At 33.4% G+C, this 18,539-nt stretch overlaps 1 protein-coding gene across 1 annotated transcript in view; it reads right to left on the bottom strand.

The window, feature by feature from the left end:
- Positions 1–1,821: 1,821 nt before the first annotated feature.
- Positions 1,822–18,539, bottom strand: part of LOC145670458 (platelet-derived growth factor receptor alpha-like) — a 184,311-nt gene continuing 167,593 nt past the window's right edge. Inside the window, exons 20-21 of the mRNA XM_081739165.1 lie at positions 16,310–16,415; positions 1,822–9,372 (exon numbers count right to left, since the gene is read on the bottom strand). Coding sequence (XP_081595291.1) covers positions 9,004–9,372; positions 16,310–16,415 — 475 coding nt within the window. The 3' untranslated portion in view covers positions 1,822–9,003. The remainder of the gene's footprint in view (positions 9,373–16,309; positions 16,416–18,539) is intronic.

Here is an 18,539-nt window from a genome sequence, read left to right as displayed (position 1 = left end):
ATTTAATTAAGTTCATGATTTAACTACTTTGACATTGAACAAAGCATTCGTTTCATTGGGCAAAGGACAAAAGGTTTTACTGCTCAATCTTATTGTTATCTTTAGTACTCTGTTTCAATCTGCATCTAGCTTCTGAAATTTTTTAATCAACAATCCCTTTTCGATATTTTTTGTTATTTTCCGCTGACCATTCAAGAAGAAAAATATATAGTGAAAGGAAGCATCATACCTTGAACGAGCTAAAACAGACTGTGAAAACCATGAAACATGAAAACCAGGGCGGAGGGATTAAATCATTTGCTTACGTTTGCTAGGATGACCATAAAATTTTCAGCTGAAAACGGGATAGGTTCCTGATTTTTAAAAATCATGAGAAATGAGAAATAGATCAGTGGGTAAATTGGTTCCTGTTTAACTTAGCAATACCTAATACATTTATATTGTAATATAACATTATATATATAAGCTATAAAATATAAACAGCATCTAACTTACAATATAGTAGAACATGATGCTGTCTGCATTTGCTCATTTGCCTTAGTTCGAATTCTTGATATTATATTGGGTGAAAAGTTGACTCTTGAACTGAAGAATGCCAGAAATATTTCTCAGAAAAAAGACTATCTTCTTGAGAATAACTTTAGCCAAGTCAATAGGTCAAGTAATTCGATACTTACGAAAAAGGAGACACATTGAAGTTTGTTCAACAAATAAGTAACTGCTAAACCTTTGCTGCCTTTTTAAGTAGTACTGCAAACTATAGATCATGTTTAAATGTATGGAATTTCAGTTCAATTCTTGCCTCTTTGTTATTATTAATTATTAATACCTTTACAAGGAGTAAAGGTACTGGGTTTGTTATCTACTTCTTTCTCTTGCATAAAACGGGACAAATACTATTATTTTCTTTTTCATCTACTGACGAGACGGCCGGGACTGTCCCGGTCAAAACAGGACGTGTGGTCGCCCTAACGTTTGCTTAACTAGGAGGAAGAAGGTCTACTACAGGTAAAATGACTAAAAATGTGATTACGTAATACTTGAACAACTCTATCTAATGGAAGAAACTAACACTTCTTTCCATTTTAAACATTTCAAATATTATCGGACTTTAGTAGCGTCCCGGATTTTTCATTTTTGAAATAGACATGAGAGAAGTTAAGGGAAGAATTTAAACTTTGTTTGTCTGTTTTTCTTTCTTTCTTTCTTTTTACTGCTACTCCAGAGAGAAAATTTCAGGTTTTTTTTTTTTTTTTTCAATCTCTCCTGTACTTACTTAACTTATTTGTGGTTCTGTAATCATCTTGTGCTTCTTCGCATAATTATTTTGGTTACCTAAAATATTCAAATTCTTGACGCCCAGGTGTTACTGACGTCGCCAGTGTCTCTGACTACTTACCTAGGTTTAGTAGCCCCCACCAACACTGGCTATTGACAAGCACTATCGATATATTTAATACAAAATTGATCTATTACCCTATGGCAGCCCGCTCATTCAATTTGATATATACGCATAAAGTCCATTCTCCCATCATCAGTTATATTGATTGCAGTATGTATTTTGCACATCATTTTGCAAAATCTTTAACTTTACTTAAGTTAATCAATCCCATCTCTGATGGAGGCGTCTTGTTATTCATCTATGTTACGTAAATCATAAGCTTACATAAAAATTAGAAACATCTTACTGAACTCCTAACTAGTTCACGAAAATTTCTGAGGCGAGAATCACAATTCATAAGATAATTGTTCTGTCCGTAATGTTTGTAAATTCATTGAAGAAATAAAAACCTTTATTATATTTTTTTTTTCTTATTGGTTGTTATTGATAAATCTTTAATATACAATGCACGTACTTACAAATTGTCCATATTTCAAATTGCAGTACAATACACAAAACAGATATATTAACACATAAACGATTATCAACAAGAATAATACTATTGTAAATTGTAACAAAACAATATTCTTTTTAAAAAATGCGATAAATTTCAATATCTAAGTAACGTAAATTTTAGCGTATTAAATAGATCTTTTTTCTTCTTTCAGCCTAGCGTACAACTTCTGATGTACTTCTTATTCGAATAGTTGTAGGGTCTAATCACTGCGAAATTAAAATACTGCTAATTTTACAGTAAGTATGTAATATCTTCAAACAGATAAAAGATAATCGAAAAATTAAACAAGAGCTCGCTAGACAATATTATTTTACATGGGATACCATTATCATGAGTCACCTAGTAGCTTTCCGTTTGCAGCCACTTTGCAGCCATTTATAAACGCGAAAATAAATGCCAATTTTCTAAATGGCTGGAAATCGAAAGCAGATAAGTGAGTCGTGATAATGGTATATCATGTAAAATAATATTGTCTAGCGAGCTCTTGTTTCACTTTTCGATTATCTTTTATCTGTTTGAAGATATTACATAATTAGTGTAAATTAGCAATGTTTTAATTTCGCCATGATTGGGGCTCTTAACCAAGAACAACTTATATATATAGCTCGCTTATATCTGCTTATAACTTATATAACAGGGAGAAAGAGATAGTGATCTATAAATAACGTCATTGTTATACAATGACTCGTGAAAGATAATTTGTATTTCAATACATTACAAGTAAATCACTATGCATGAAATACAAAAAACGTTGGGACATTTACCTAAACTGCAAAACACTTTATATATTAGAGTAGCAGATTGTAGATTTGATTTCAATAGTCACACTGCACAATGAAATATCCCTGTAAACTGTTTACATAATTTAATATAATACAGTGAAACCTCTGAATAGTGGACACCAATGGGACATGAATCTTTGTCCGTTATTGAGAGGTGTCCGTTACAGAGAGGTTCAGAAATTTAATTTCTCACAACGGTAATTGTATGCAGTAATATACAGTGAATTCATTATGTATGAGCGTACATACGTAAAATTCAATATGAAAATACTCTATTTAGTACTATTTGAATTGCTGGGAGGGATGAAGGAGAAATTCATTTTTGTTAAATAATATTATTGCTGGGGATGTGTTAATATATTCGTATACCGGCACTTCAAAAGATAATGCGTGTATGCTAATTTTCTTAAGTACATGCAATCACTCTAAGCATTTCTCGTTTATTTCAAATTCTCAAAACCTTCTCAAAAGATGCGTTAGGAACCAACTAATCGGCTAAACTCTTTTGTTTAGCGAGAAAGGGCATAATTTCTCCTCTACAAGGGTAAAAAACTCATTAGCAAGTGTCCTCTGAGAATCTTCAGTATGGTTGCGGAAAAAACATGTGTGTGTGTGCGTTTGTGTACTGGAGCGGTATTTTCGTTGGCAAATGGATGATAAGGCATATGGGAGTGCATATGTTTATTGATCCAGCCCCAATCACTAAGAATATCCTCTTAGAGACAATGAAAAAGGAAGCCGGGAAAACTCCAACCCAGACTTGTTTCAGTATCATCAGTAAAAGAAAAATGTTGCTTGTCCAAAAAAACTTAATAGAGGAAACATTGCTCGTTGAAAATGTTATTGTAAAACAAACAATGTTTTTTTGTTACCTATGAAACTGTCGGGAAAGATGCAAGGCCCAGAGGCAAAAGGACTAAATTTGTTAGGGAAGGCAAGATAGTTCGCAAAGAATTCTTGGTCATACGACTGACTCTGCATGAGTGTTATCGCGTATTGAAGGTTTTCTAGGATTTCCACCAGAAAGCAGTTTATTGCGGGTAGAAAAAAAAAAAGAGAGAATAATTTCAAGTTCAGCTTGAAGCTGTTCTATTTGATGGTTCACCAGGTTTAGACTCATGATAGATACACTTGTGTTGAAAAGATTTTTTGTGTACTACAATATATCGCACTACCGAGAATAATTCCTGTCCGTTATGAAGAGGTTATTGAAAGGTCTGTTGGAGAAAAAGGACTGTCCGCGTCCGTATCTGAGATGGGACCGTAAAAGAGAGGGTTTTGTTCCATAAGGGAACATATATTTTTGCAGGAACAAAAAAATGTGTCCGTATTATAGAGGTGTCCGTTATTGAGAGGTGTCCGTTAAGGGAGGTTTCACTGTATATCGTAACATTTTTCTTGTTACATTTCAAATCACCCTGTACAATATGATAATAAATTTACATATAGTCAAAACCTTATTATTCTATAATACATTATAAAAATCATTGAAAGGGGGGAACTATAACAGGGGTGGCATACATTATTCAAACAAACTATTTCTCATATTTATTCGTTGCATTTTGCTTCCTGTATTCTGTTTATCTGTCCTAATTAATTCAATACATTATTTTTACTTTACGTATACAGTAAACTTTCGATTATCCGCTGTCTTCCTTTCTTTTTCTTTCTATACTTTTAACTATAAATTACGGTATTAAAAGAACATGTTTGTTTAAATAAAACTTTGTGGAAAATATTGTTAAAAAACTTCAATCAGAAATAAAATAGAGGTGTGTTAATAACCAAAAGGAACAACTGACTTTTTTTTTAAAAAAAAAGTAAACCAATGAAAATATAAGTACAGGAAACAACTCATAATTGTATGTGTAGGTCCCCTACTATAAGCTAAACACAATGTTCAAAAGTATTTTGAAATGTTTGCCATTTTACGGATTATCCACTTTTGCTGTTCCGCCTATTTCTTCCAATAATTAGAGTTTACTGTATATAGTTTACAATTCTTAATATAAATGACTTCAGTATCGCCAATAGGGGTTATCTATTACAACTATCTGGAAGCATAATACAGTTGTAAGCCATAATGATCCTAGAAAGTAGAACATATCCAAAAAATTAAATACCTTTAAGAAACGTAAAATTTAAGCGTTAAATAACTTTTTTCTCTTCTCTTTTCAGGCTGGCAAACATTTTCTGAAATGATCTATACTTAAATAGACATAATTTGTGCTTAGTTTAAAAAAAATAGGTAGGTAATGTCATCATTATGAGCAAACTGAGAAACAATAAATATGTCTTTGTGTTGACATAACTTAAATATCACAACTAATATATATATACGGAAGGCATACATGAAGCAGTTAGTATATGTTTATATACAGGATGAACCTGAAAGATGTCCACAAACTCTGCGAGGTGATTCGTGACATCAAAAGAAGACAAAAATTCCTTATGCATGTAGTCGAATTCCCCATCGTGTAAGGGTGATAAGGATGCAAACTTAGAATCGAAAATCGAATCCTGACAATTGGAGTGGAACAGAAAGATGTGCACAGCATACACGACACAGAATTCGACAACATGCAAGAGGACTTTTTGTTTTCTTTTGATGCCACAAATCACCTTCCAGAGTTTGTGAACGTCTTTCAGGTTTACCCTGTACATTACATAGGTCAAGTCATAACTGTCCAAGTTCTGTTACTCGAATTACTGGTCACTCATGCAATACAAGGCGCAAAAATGAAGCAAGAAAAACTGGAAAAAAGTTACAAGTATATGGAATGAAATTACATTACTTACTGCTGCAAAGAGTAACAGAAACGAAGATTAAAAATTTTGAGTGTTTCTTAAAAAAAAACTAATAGATAAGTATACTGTGTATATATAGTATTACAGAATTTCAAGAAAAAAAGAATTGAGTTAAGAGCAGAAAGTAATTTATATTTTTTCTCAATTTAATCTTTTTAAACTATACCAAATTTGTCATCATAAGAGTGGTATGAATTAGTTACAACATAATTGTACTCAAATTTTAATTATTATTCATACATAGGATAATTGAAACTTTGACATTATCTCTTACAACATCTTGTTAAACGGCAGTAAATAATAATTATTATTATACGTATATTTGTATATCTATTAGTTATTTGCATTGTTATATGTATAAGTAGGTGTTTTACTATGTTCTGTACTGAAGTTTATGTATTTGTATGTCTATTTAGCTATGTTGTATTGTATGGGTTTGTTTCATGGTTTTAATTGTGTTTACAGTATCGACAATGCTATTTTTACAAGAGGACTCACCTAAACATATCAAGTAAACGAGTATAATGAAAGAAAAAAGTATTAATAAATAAACTTCAGAAAGTTAACGCCAATTTGATCATATTAAATACTGGAAAATTAACTTGTCTCTATTCCGAAACAGGGTGTGAAATAATAATAGTCAAAGTGGGAGAATCTGTGTGGGGGGAGGGGAGGGGCAATACTGGAAATATAAGTTCTTCGTACTAGAATTTTTCGACATAAAGAGTTCAAATATTTGAAAATTCATAATTATTAAACTATGTAAGATAAGGATATTGCTAATCACTAGTTCATCAGTTAATTACATTTGAAACACATGCTAAGTACGTATGACTACTGTCATTAATCTGCAAAGTTCTGACAATAACGTTACTTTATTTGTTATTAATTTGTAAACTCCTGAAAATAGTGTCACTTTATTTGTCACTAATATAAAAGCTTCTGACAATAGTGTCACTTTATTTATCATACATCTGCAAACTTCTCGCAATACTGTCATTTTATTTATCATTAATCTGCAAACTTCTGGCAATAGTGTTACTTTATTTATCATTAATCTGCAAACTTCTGACAATAATGTCACTTTATTTGTCATTAATCTGCAAACTTCTTACAATAATGTCACTTTATTTATCCTTAATCTACAAACTTCTGACAATAGTGTCACTTTATTTGTCATTAATCTGCAAACTTCTGAAAATATTGTCATTTTATTCACCCTAGTAAGTTTTTAGTGGGGGAATTTTGTTCCAAAAATATTAAGTGGGAATAATCCTCCTAACTCCCTTCCCCGATACCAAGATTTCGCACCTTGCTCCAAAGAAAATTGTATCCACTTATTCATTTTTTTTATTTATGCTGATGCTACTGAAGTAGAAAAACTTCGAAAATGTTGCTCAACCAAAGGATACATTTCACATTTTGTTTTACTTAAATGCTTATATTTGTGTAGGCTTTAAGAAAAAAATATGTACCTGATAATTAGTTATTTTAGGTTCATAGTGTAAGAGTTACAAGGATATTGCAGTAGTTAGGAAAAGACCAGAGAAATTTTACCAAGAAGATCATTTTGCTCGTTGGTACATACTGAATAAATACCAAAGGACACAAATATTTGTATGTTGGAACAGCATTAAACATAATGAATCAATTGAATTGGTGAGTGGAAGAACAGTACAAGTCCAAAATACACCATTATACTTAACGTCGAAAATAATTGTTGAATGCAAAGAACAACGCATTGCTATAGACTGTTATAAAAAGTTTTTAGTTATTACGTAATTTGAAAATGAATTTCGTGAGTAGTACAGCATTATATATATTTTTTTTTTACTGAAATATTCATAAAATGTAATTTTGGACTAGTACTGGTCTTTCAATCACAGATTCAAGTGTAATATTTTCCATAAGTAGAAACTTTGCTTGGTATATAATTAAACACAAACAAATTATTTGATGAGCAAAACAATATATTCACATTAAAAAAACTACATACGTGTGTTAGTTGGTGAAACTGTAACACGTATGTAGTTTTTTAATGTGAATATATTGTTTTGCTCAGCAAATAGTTTGTGTTTAATCACAGATTCAAATATTTTCAGAACTAATTTATTTGTTACAAAATAAGCGATAAAAATAAAGACATACAGAAATCAGAACCTGTTTCGTCTTCTCATTAGAACTTGAAATTTTTGCTTTATAAAGCGACTTCAATAACAAAGGATTCAATATGTATATATAAAAGTAAATAATACTGCAGTTTTATCAGAGTGTTTGATGAAAGAACATGGAATGAATATGGAACTGAGTATGATGGTTTCAAAATTAAATACATTCATAGAATCATTACAACAAATAGAGATCATTACATTCAAAGTATTGTCCTTCAAGGACCATTTCAATTGGTACAACTATCGCTATATTCATAAACAAAATCTACTTCTAGAAAAGAATTACAAAATAAAAATTAAAATCATCTAAATATATAAATAGTAGATTGGGGTCTTAAATAGACTATAGTATTTGATTGTCACCTCCACTGATACAGGATGTTTCAAAACAACACCGACAACGTTTGGAAGCTGATTCCTGACACTAAGATAAGACAAAATTATAGATCAACCTGGGTGTAAAAATGCTTCCATTCCTAGTTATAGGCTACCGAAAACATGAAAAAAAAAAAAAAATAACTTTAAAGGTCAATAGCTCCAAAACTATGGGACCTACCGTAGCCGGGTGAAGACTTCACTTAGGAACTAGTATGTGCCCTATCCAAATATCCATGTTTCAGGATCCTGCAGTACTTCCGCAACAATTTTTATAGAGGTAGTTAGTAAGTACTTCAAATTATATACCAGTCCAAACTCCCTCTCTAAAAATTGTTGCGTGAGTACCGCAGGATACTGAAACATATATTTTTGGATAACGTACATTTTGGTTCCTAAGTGAAGTCTTAATCCAACCACTGTAGATCCCATAGTATTGGAGCTATGGACCTTTAAAGTTCATTTTTTTCATGCTTTCGGGAGCCCATAACTCCGAAATGATGGATTTCTACACCCAGGTTGGTCTATACTTTTCGTCTTATCTTGGTATCAAGAATCACCTCCCAAACATTGTCGGCACTGTTTTGAAATACCCTGTATAAACACCTTGATTGACGTCGTCTTAAATCTACTATAGAATTTGACTGTCACTTCCACTTATATATAGCAAGAAAAATACTTCCTAATATCGAAAAAAGAATTAATTTTATACTAGGAAAACAGAAATGGCCTACTCGCTAACATATTTCGTTGCCGCACTCTATTATTACACGGCAGGTAAATCAGTCTTTGAAATAAAAACGTCACTAGAAGGAAGAAAAAGTGACGAAGAAATTCAGAAGGTTGTCGGTGCGATGTCTCTCTTGCTTGAGTCACTTCTCCTATAGAGAAGGATGCACTTTAGTTGACGACTATGGACATAAAAAATAATTATTTATTGATAGCGACTTGGTTCAGCAACAAAGAATATCACGAAAAGTCAAAAGTAAATTTGTTTTCGCCATTAGTTTTTGGCCTGTCTGTGATAGGACTAGTCATTGTTAAATAGTCATTTGGTGTTCCTGTAAGTAAATCCACTTGTTCTTTCTTCGTTGTTGGAAGATTTTGATACCCTTCTGATGGACTCTGTGGCGAGGTAGGCACTGGGCTGTTCATGCATAAATAATCATCTCTTGGAGCGTTCTCGTTTGGCACATTCACGCACCCTTGGCGTTGTGGTGTGTGAGTTCTCATGATATTCATGTAACTTGGTTCACTCATAACAGCTAACAAATCGTTCTTCGCTTCCCAGCACCGGTGGTTCATTTCCATGTAGGGATTGTTCAGATCAATGTAGTGCTGCAATAGAAAATAAATAAATATATAAATAAATAAAATTATGAAACTATACCAATATTCTCTCACGCACATATACACACCAATAAATAAATAAATAAATAAATAATAAGTCCTTAAACGTTCCTGAGGTATAGAAGTTTGCCACGTCGAATGAAATAGCTATTATCTTGCAATACCCAAGGTGATGACACTGACAGTTCGTCATCAGCTTGATTGTCAAGGATGATTTGACAATTAATTTATCTTAGACATTGTTCCATTCACTTTGAAGAAGCTCGTCTTCACTTTCCTTAAGATCATCGTTATTTTCTTTTATTTTTTTTCTTTTTTTTATTTTTATTTTTATTTTTATTTATTTATTTACTTATTTATTTACATTCAGAGTATAGTTTCGAAGTATATATCTTTTCAGGCTAACAAAACAGTACTGCGTGACAAACGTATGACCTTGGATTTCAAAATGGTATTCACATGTTTTTTTTTCCTTTCTTTAATTTTTCTTTTCTTTCCTTTTTCCGTGCTCCTTCCCTTCCCCTATTTGATGAAGTCACTCAACGAAAGAGCTTATAGTGCATTGTTTTTCATTGTATGTTATTATTAAGGCTCGGATTTCTATCACATGTCATATTTTAATTCTGATATCTTTTTACATATCTAATTAAATATAAACACATTTCTGACTCTTGTTTGCATGATAATGCAACTTTTATTGGTCATATAAATGCATATTTGAACCACATATTTAGCTTTAGGTCATATATGCTTCCGAAATGATATAAGATCCTATTTTTGGTCATATTGTAGTCGAGTTTCAGTTTTTGTTCGGTAATATATTTATCTGCATTTGCAACAAGGTTATCTGAAACTTCCTATCTTAAAAATTTTGGCCTTGTAGAGCAGGATTCGAACGAATATTGCGGAATACTGGTTCTTGAATTGACGTAGCATCAACCAATTTCGGAAAGAAAATGACTACCTCAACCTGTCTGTCTGTCTCTGTCTCTCTCTTTCTCCTCTCCTGCAGAGATACCTGAAGTCCAGTTTCTTTGTTGCACATTGTACCGTACGTATAAATTTTTAGGTGCTGGTACTGCTTAAATTGCTCATATGTAACTATTAGCACACTTCACTTCACTTCTTTGCGTTAAAAAGTAAAGTGAAATGAAGTGAAGTAAACTACTTTCGTTCATGCTTTCTCTTTATGAGATCAACAACACGTTGAGATCGGTGCTTCAGAAATTAATGATACAGTATTTATTTAAGACAAAATAACTTTGTAAATCCTTAACAAGTTGCTCTTGTTAGAGATTTTTCTTAAACATTTACTTTTGTGTGCCATTTCACATATTTTTGGTCATATTTTGCTATTTTTAGGGCATAAATGAAAAAACATTTTCAAAGTTTTTCGTTCATAGGAATCTGAGCCCTAGACAATTATATTTTAACTATTTTTAGGCAATTATTTCATTTACTATTTAGGCCTCGGGATTCCTTTGATCCAACCATTATATATATATATATATATATATATATATATATATATATATATATATATATGTGTGTGTGTGTGTGTGTGTGTGTGTGTGTATTTGAAAATAAATAAATAAATAAATATTAAAACGATGAGAATGACATTCAAGAAGTTCGCAACGAAGTGAAGGACTGAAGCTGAAAATACGGAATTAGAAAAAGTGGATATCTAGTCTATCTGGGATAGAAGATATTCATGGATGATAAAGTAAAGAAGTAGATTTATTAAGCTTAGCTAAAGTCATGGACATCCGCAAGAGACGAGGGCAAGGCGGGGCCGTTGCCCCTTTCCGGAATTCAACTGAATTAATAATTGAATTAAACTTCCGAGCGCAAGCAAAATTTTCTTAAACATAATTCTTCAACTTTTCAAAAGTTCTTGTTATATGATAGTAGGTGATCAAGAGAAACAAAAGTGTTTACCTTTTTGCTAGAACTATGGCAGTAATACCGGGATGATACTTTACAAATCATTCACTAGGCGATCTCTTCCACGTTTTTTTCCTTCCCCTATCCCCAAGTTAAGCTTTATTTGCCCAACAGCCATAAATAAAAAATAAAAATAAAAACCAAAGGATTACAAACTTTGTCTCCCCGCTCCCCTACGAGAAATTCTGTTGATGACTATAGATGGAGCGCATTTGAAAGGAAAAAATTCACATTGAAAAGCTAAATGCCAGTGTGTTTAAAGCAAAAAAAATTCAACGAATGTATTGTGCTTGCTTCATTTGATCTATGGATAGCATAGAAAGATAATAGGAGTTACAGATATTATCATGAAAATAAAGGAAGTGCATTGGGCTGGCTGGACATATTGTAGGAAGAAAAGGTGATATGTATGAAAGAAAGTAAGTCTTGACTGGAAATTATTTATATAACAAGAATCGACCTCGGAAACGTCCTCATACAAGGTGATGTGGCGAAGTCAAGAACCGCTGCGGAGTTACGTGGAACAGAATTGCCCAATATATATACATATATATATATATGGCTCACATTTTTATATTTTGCGTTTACTTTATTATTTTCTGATCTCAACCATCTTTATTTTATTCCTTTTTCTGATACAGTATTTTGTTTTTAATATATTCTCTCTTTTACACAAGAGAGTCTAAAAGACTTACTTTTATACACAAGATTTTTTTATCTTATTTTTATTTCCTTTATCTATATTAAATAAAAATGAAAGTGACTATGTTTTTGACTTAATAACTCTTCAACCATCCGACCAATTTCGATCAAATTTTCAACATAGATGAGGTTCGGGTCTGGAATGGTTGTTATTATTTCATTTTAACTGTGCAACTTGGAGGAGGAGAGGGAGGATATGTATATATATAAATGATCGAAAATTACCAATATTAATGTCGAATCCGTAGTTTTCGGGATTGCTGAGATGAACAACGACACTTCCGATGACATTTAAAACCAAACTCAATCCCGTAACTTTGAGGAGGGGAAGGAGGATATATATATATATATACCGGGTGATTCAATAAGAACGTACCAGGCCTATATCGCAGCTAATACTGCACGTAGAGCCTTCAAACAAAAAATTGCATTACCAAATCGTATGTGTAAAATGCAATAAAAATAGTGGCGAGACCAGTGGCGTATCGTGAATATCTCCAAGAAGGTTATCTGCAAAATTTGACATGGAAACAGGGATTGGTTGTGCCTCCACTGAAACAAGCGCACAATGGGAGAAACGTCGAGAGGAAGCACGTTGGCATATTTCTTCCTCGTTGCCAGCAACACGGTCGCATTACTAGGTGAAAGATGGTCCTCTTGACATTTCTCCCATTGTGCGCTTGTTTCAATGGAGGCACAACCAACCCCTGTTTTCATGTCAAATTTTGCAGATGACCCCCGTTGGAGATATTCACGATACGCCACTGGTCTCTCTACTATTTTTATTGCATTCGACACATACGATTTGGTAATGCAAATTTTTGTTTGAAGGCTCTACGTGCAGTATTAGCTGCGATATAGGCCTGGTACGTTCTTATTGAATCACCCGGTATATATATATATATATTACAATAATCCAAAATGACCGATATTATTCTCTTGCGGGGGGCGCGGGGGCTCAGTGGTAGAGCGTTCACCTCCGGTGCTTGGAGTTCCTGGTTCGATCCCAATTCTCGCCGTGTGGACTTTGTGGTGGACAAACATCGTGCTCGTGGGTTTTCTCGGGGTTCTCCCGTTTCCTCCCACTTTCTTCATCCCATCATTTCATTCATTTCTCATCATCACCGTCTCCTTTAGCCTAACCGACATAACCGTGGGACGTAAAACTTAACGATTTCATTTCATTTTTTTTTATTAGTGTCGAATCCATAGTTTTCGGGATCGCTGATATGAACAGTGACACTTCTAATCCTGTTTAAATCCAAATTCAGCACCGCAATTTGGCGAAGGGAGACGAGGAGATGTATAAAAATGATCGAAAATGACCGATATTAGAGAGCGCTTCAGTAGTAATAAAAAGTGACTGACTAACGGAACATATTATCAATTTTCTTATTTTAACTCAGCGAAGCGGGTAATTGATAGTAGTTCATTTATATTTTTTGAATTACTGTTGCTAACTTTTCATGACATTTACTTGATTTCGTTTCGTCCAACAATTAGCTCTTTCTTATGAATTAGAATTCCTGTGAATTAGGCCAGTCTTATGAGGTTTATCAACCTCCACTGAAACCTGTCCAGTTTACACACCTCGTGACCCTGGCATTACCATTGTGATTTATATATATATATATATATATATATATATATATATATATATATATATACTAGCGTCAATTACAATAAAAAAAATTAGAAATATATTCCATTAGTCAGTCACCTTTTAGTACTATGATATGAGTCATTTTCGATCATTATCTCCTCCCTCCCCCTCCCACAAGTAGCGTGGCTGAATTTGGATTTAAACGGCATTGGAAATGTCAGTGTTTATCTTAGCGACCCGGAAACTATTGATTTGACACTAATACAGGATATTTTCGATCATTTATATACATACATATATAGATACATACACACACACACACACACATTATATATATATATATATATATATATATATATATTCCCTTTCCTAAGTTGCATCGCCATCCATGTTAAAAATTTGATGAGATCGGTTGGGTGGTTCAAGAGTTATTAAGTCAAAAACATAGTCACTTTCATCTTTATTTATATATATAGGTTGCAAGATGGCACACACCAGAACGCCTCAAAGTACTTCTGTAATCTTTAATTTTCTTTTCTCTCCCAACTTCTTTTTTCTATCTGATGAAGTATTTAACGAAAGAACCTCTCTATTAAAAGAAGTTCTAAATGACTGACTCATCAACACCAAAGCCAAACCGCTTAAGCTAAAAACTTCACATTTGGTCAGTGCATAGCATTTGTGGCGTGAGATACCACTAAAGAAGCATATTTGGAAATTCTGAAAGTAAGAGGAACAAATAGGGGTGCCAATTATTATATTAAAATGTCCATATCTTCGAATCCCTGAGGGCTAATCGTATACTTTGATATATGAGCTTCTCATTTAAAATACTTAAACACGTGTTTCAGTGTTTTTCAATATTTGACCTTAGAAGGGATGAAAATGGGGTGAGAAGAAAAGAGATAGGGATTACAGTTATTATATCTCCGAATTACAGTTATTATATCCCATATCTCCGAATCTCTTAAGATTAGAGACACGAAAGTCATATTAACCATGTCATGTAATGGAAAAATAAGTATATGAGATACACTTGAAATGTATTGATAATATTGTAAATATTAAGAAAAGACTTAAATAAATTACAACAATATGATGAAATTCCTACAGCAGACAGAAAAAAGAAGGACTAGAGTATATACAATAGAACAAAGATTCACATAATAGAAAAAATATATTTCTTCTTAAATTGCCACCGTTGCATGCTTATTTTTATTTATTTTATATTTGCCACGGACACGAAGTAGATCTTATTTGGTCCTACCTAGCAGCGCATTATAAACTAATGATTACTGTTATAGATTATTAAGATCATGCAAATGGGATTAAATACGTGCTTCCGTTACTTCACACCATAACGCTTGATCGAAAGCATGTTTTCTTTCAGTAGTTGAACAGAACAATTATCTCTGCCAAGTGCGTTAACGAAGTCCATTCGTTTAACAGGAACGGCGACTTCCGTTACTCCATTCGTTACTCCACATATTAACTCTTAAACGAAAGCAAGTTTCTGATTTTTTTATCTTTGCAGTAGAAAGTTAGGAAGAATATTTCAGCCGAGTTCGTTAGTGGAGTCAATTCCTTAACATTTTCAGTGGTAACGGTGGATATGTATACTCCATGTTCTACTACTGAAACAATAATGTATTTGTAACCTACAATGCTACAAGTTGCACATCACACCGTTAGATGGCAGCAAACATCCTCAAGCCGTTAAAGTCTACCTGACAAAATTAAAACTTGTATGTCTAATCCTCTTACTACCTTTAGCACAGTTTATTACACATGCACCTTTAGAAAATACAGTGTCCGAAAAACTGTACCATTTTCTTTATATTTTCTAGGTGCCCAGAGAGAGGTGTAAGTGACAAGGATTGATATTAGATATTGCAAGTTTTGATTGAAATGCCCGCCGTTCCGAAGTCCGTATTTTTTCAAGATGGTGCCCACACAACAGAAGGGAATGAAATACGCAAGAACAACGTCCGTTATTACAGTTCAACGCAACTTTCAACGACAGTTTGGGGTCAATTCACCTGGCAAGGACTCCATTAAGCGTTGGCATACACAACTCATGAAGATAAGATCGCCTATGCAAGAGCAAAAGCACTTCACATTCAGAGGTGACAGTGTATTGAGTTCGGCAATCCTTCCAACACAGCCCCACAAAATCAGTTCGAAAAGCGGGTCGTGAGTTTGCATTGCCCCACTCAACTGTCTGGGATGTTCTTCGTAAGCGTTTGGAATTCAAGGCTTACAACCTGCAACTTGTGCAGGCAGTCATTGAAGATGACAAAAACTTCGCAATATCTTCAGTATAGACATGTTGCTATTCCTGGAAAATGATTTTAGTCTTCAATGGTGAGGCGACCTTTCATATCAACTGCAATGTTAACACGTATAATGTGAAAAACTTCGATTTATTTCCTGGTTTTTGGTATATAAAGGATTCTAATATCACATTAGGGGGCCCGAGATTTTTTTTTTAATGGGTACATTCTTTCTCGGACATTCGTATATACCTACGTAGTAATTGAAATTATTTCTTAAACATTTTTTTAACGAGAAAGTAGAGGAAAAAGAAGCCAACACATAGAAAGAGATCAATCGATCCATAGGAAGATGGATAAATACAAATATAGGTATTAAAATGAAATATTTCGTAGTTACCTGTCTCGCTCCTTCTTCTAGGATAGATCCTAACCTGTCCGATAGTTCTGCAAATGAAGGTCGTTTGCTTGGCCTTTTGTGCCAACATTCCTCCATTATGTCATGGCTGAAAGTGATAAGAATACTCTTTTAACATTACAAAAGAAGTAAGTATTACGTATAGCATATATGACAGGAGGACTACACAAACACTCAAATCACATCAATTCGGATCCCACGTTAAATTGTGGGTCCACGTCTCAGGCAGTCTCGCTGCTGAAACGGGCGGTAAACTTAAATCTAACCATGCAAGTCATCATCAAATAGAAGGATTTAGGTTAAACCTCTGTGGCACGTATCTCAAACTGTGGTCCGTGGAGTAGAACTGGTCCTCGAGGTATGTCCTTGTGGTTCTCTTAGAATTAGGAATTAGAATTAAGATTAGAATTAGGAATTAGATTTCTGGCTTTCGGCATCTATGGTCATATTAACCCGTCACATATGAGGGATGACGTCCGTCGACGATCACACTAGGGTTAGGGAAGAAAGAAGAGGCCTGGGGCCTATATGTTAAGTACCATCCCGTCATTTGCCTGATGTGAATAAGGAGAACTCAGAGAAACCTCAGGATGACTGGCCTGAAAAAGCTGTTACGCTTTTTAGACCGAGTGTCTCCAGCGGGAATCGAACCCGGGAACGCTCGTACCAAAGACGATTCAACATTAAACATTAGTCAAAAACGACAATAATAATAATAATAATAATAATAATAATAATAATAATAATAATAATAATAATAATAATAATAATAATAAAATGATATGTGTGCCTGTCTGTTATCAACCTTTCACATAGGAAGGAGTAACTTAGGGCCACCAGATTTGGAAAACTGATAGATCTTCACAAAATCTAATCGCGTCGAAACTTTTTTTTTTTTTTTTGCTTGATATTGGCGATGGGGTAGAAAGAGATCGGAGATGTGAAACATTATGCACATTTCTTCTCTGGTTATTTCTAAGAACACCTTGCATGTACGCAATACACATTATTTATGTGTTATGTGGGTTACATTACAGCAGAGGATAAATAGCCGGGCAATAAAATTGTTGTTGAGAAATTCCTTAAGGACATTCTTCTACCTCTGTTTTTATTCTGGCTATGAATTAAGACCTGGCATCCGTGGGTGCTTACAGGTAGCAGGTAATATAATTTCATACGGTAAATATTATACCAATTCTAATATCTTAGATGTATTAATGTAGATATCTTAGATGTAAAATTTTCTTTACAGCCTTCAAGTATTAAGAAACTAATATGTATTTTCTTGTGTTAGTATCATTATAAAATTAAGGGTATTTAATTAATACATTTTGACAAATTAATATGGGGAATCTATTTATATATTATTCCTAATGTAAACCTGAACCCTAATTTTTCATAATTAATCCTACTTCACTAATTATCTCTCTCCTTAGCCTACAGAGCAAATAGGGGGAAAGTAAAACTACATATCGTCGTCTGAGATTCAACACCGCGTATCTCCAATTTTGGCGAATTTTAGTTTTTGATACCATTAGAATCAGTATAGCATGGTGCACAATCTGGTTAAGTAGTACACCTATACCACGACAAATGGCTCTGTTATTCCCTCAAAATAATACCGCGTATAGTCCGAAGCTAGTTTTGAAACAGTTTTTTTTTTCCTGTAAAATTGGCGAAGTGTTACTTACGCGGTATTGAATCTCAGACGACGATATTTCATTGCATCTTTCAGGAGTAGAAGTACAGTCACCTAAATTATATCAACAGTGCGTAAAAAAGGAGCAATTTCATTTCAACGGTATTTCTAGTTAAATATGGAAATTAACCATTAACAGTTTCATTTCCATTGTCAATATGTTTGTACTTAACTTTGTAGATTTTAAGTTGTTACTCTCGTCACAACACGTCTGTGACCACATTCATTTGTTTGAAAATGGGCTATTCTTAATTATACGTATAAAGTCTATTTATTTCCTTTTCAGGTAAAGCATGTTGTAATTGCTTACTACGTCATTCACAGTGACATCATTCATTCCCACCGTGCACGGAGTGCGTACACGGTTATTGTATACATAGCCACTGTCTTATTTACGAGATGTGATCAAAATACGGTGAATAATTTTATTAGAAACAAAGTAATAAGCTTATATGGAATTTCATTTAATCTCCTTCAAGTGAATAATTTTATTAGGAACAAAGTAATAAGCTT

The sequence above is a fragment of the Thermobia domestica genome, chromosome 14, assembly GCF_964235325.1.
Source record: "Thermobia domestica chromosome 14, izTheDome1.hap1.1, whole genome shotgun sequence".
Taxonomy (NCBI): Eukaryota; Metazoa; Arthropoda; class Insecta; order Zygentoma; family Lepismatidae; genus Thermobia; species Thermobia domestica.
The sequence above is the reverse complement of the archived record's forward strand: the minus strand, read 5'-3'. Positions and strand labels throughout refer to the sequence as shown.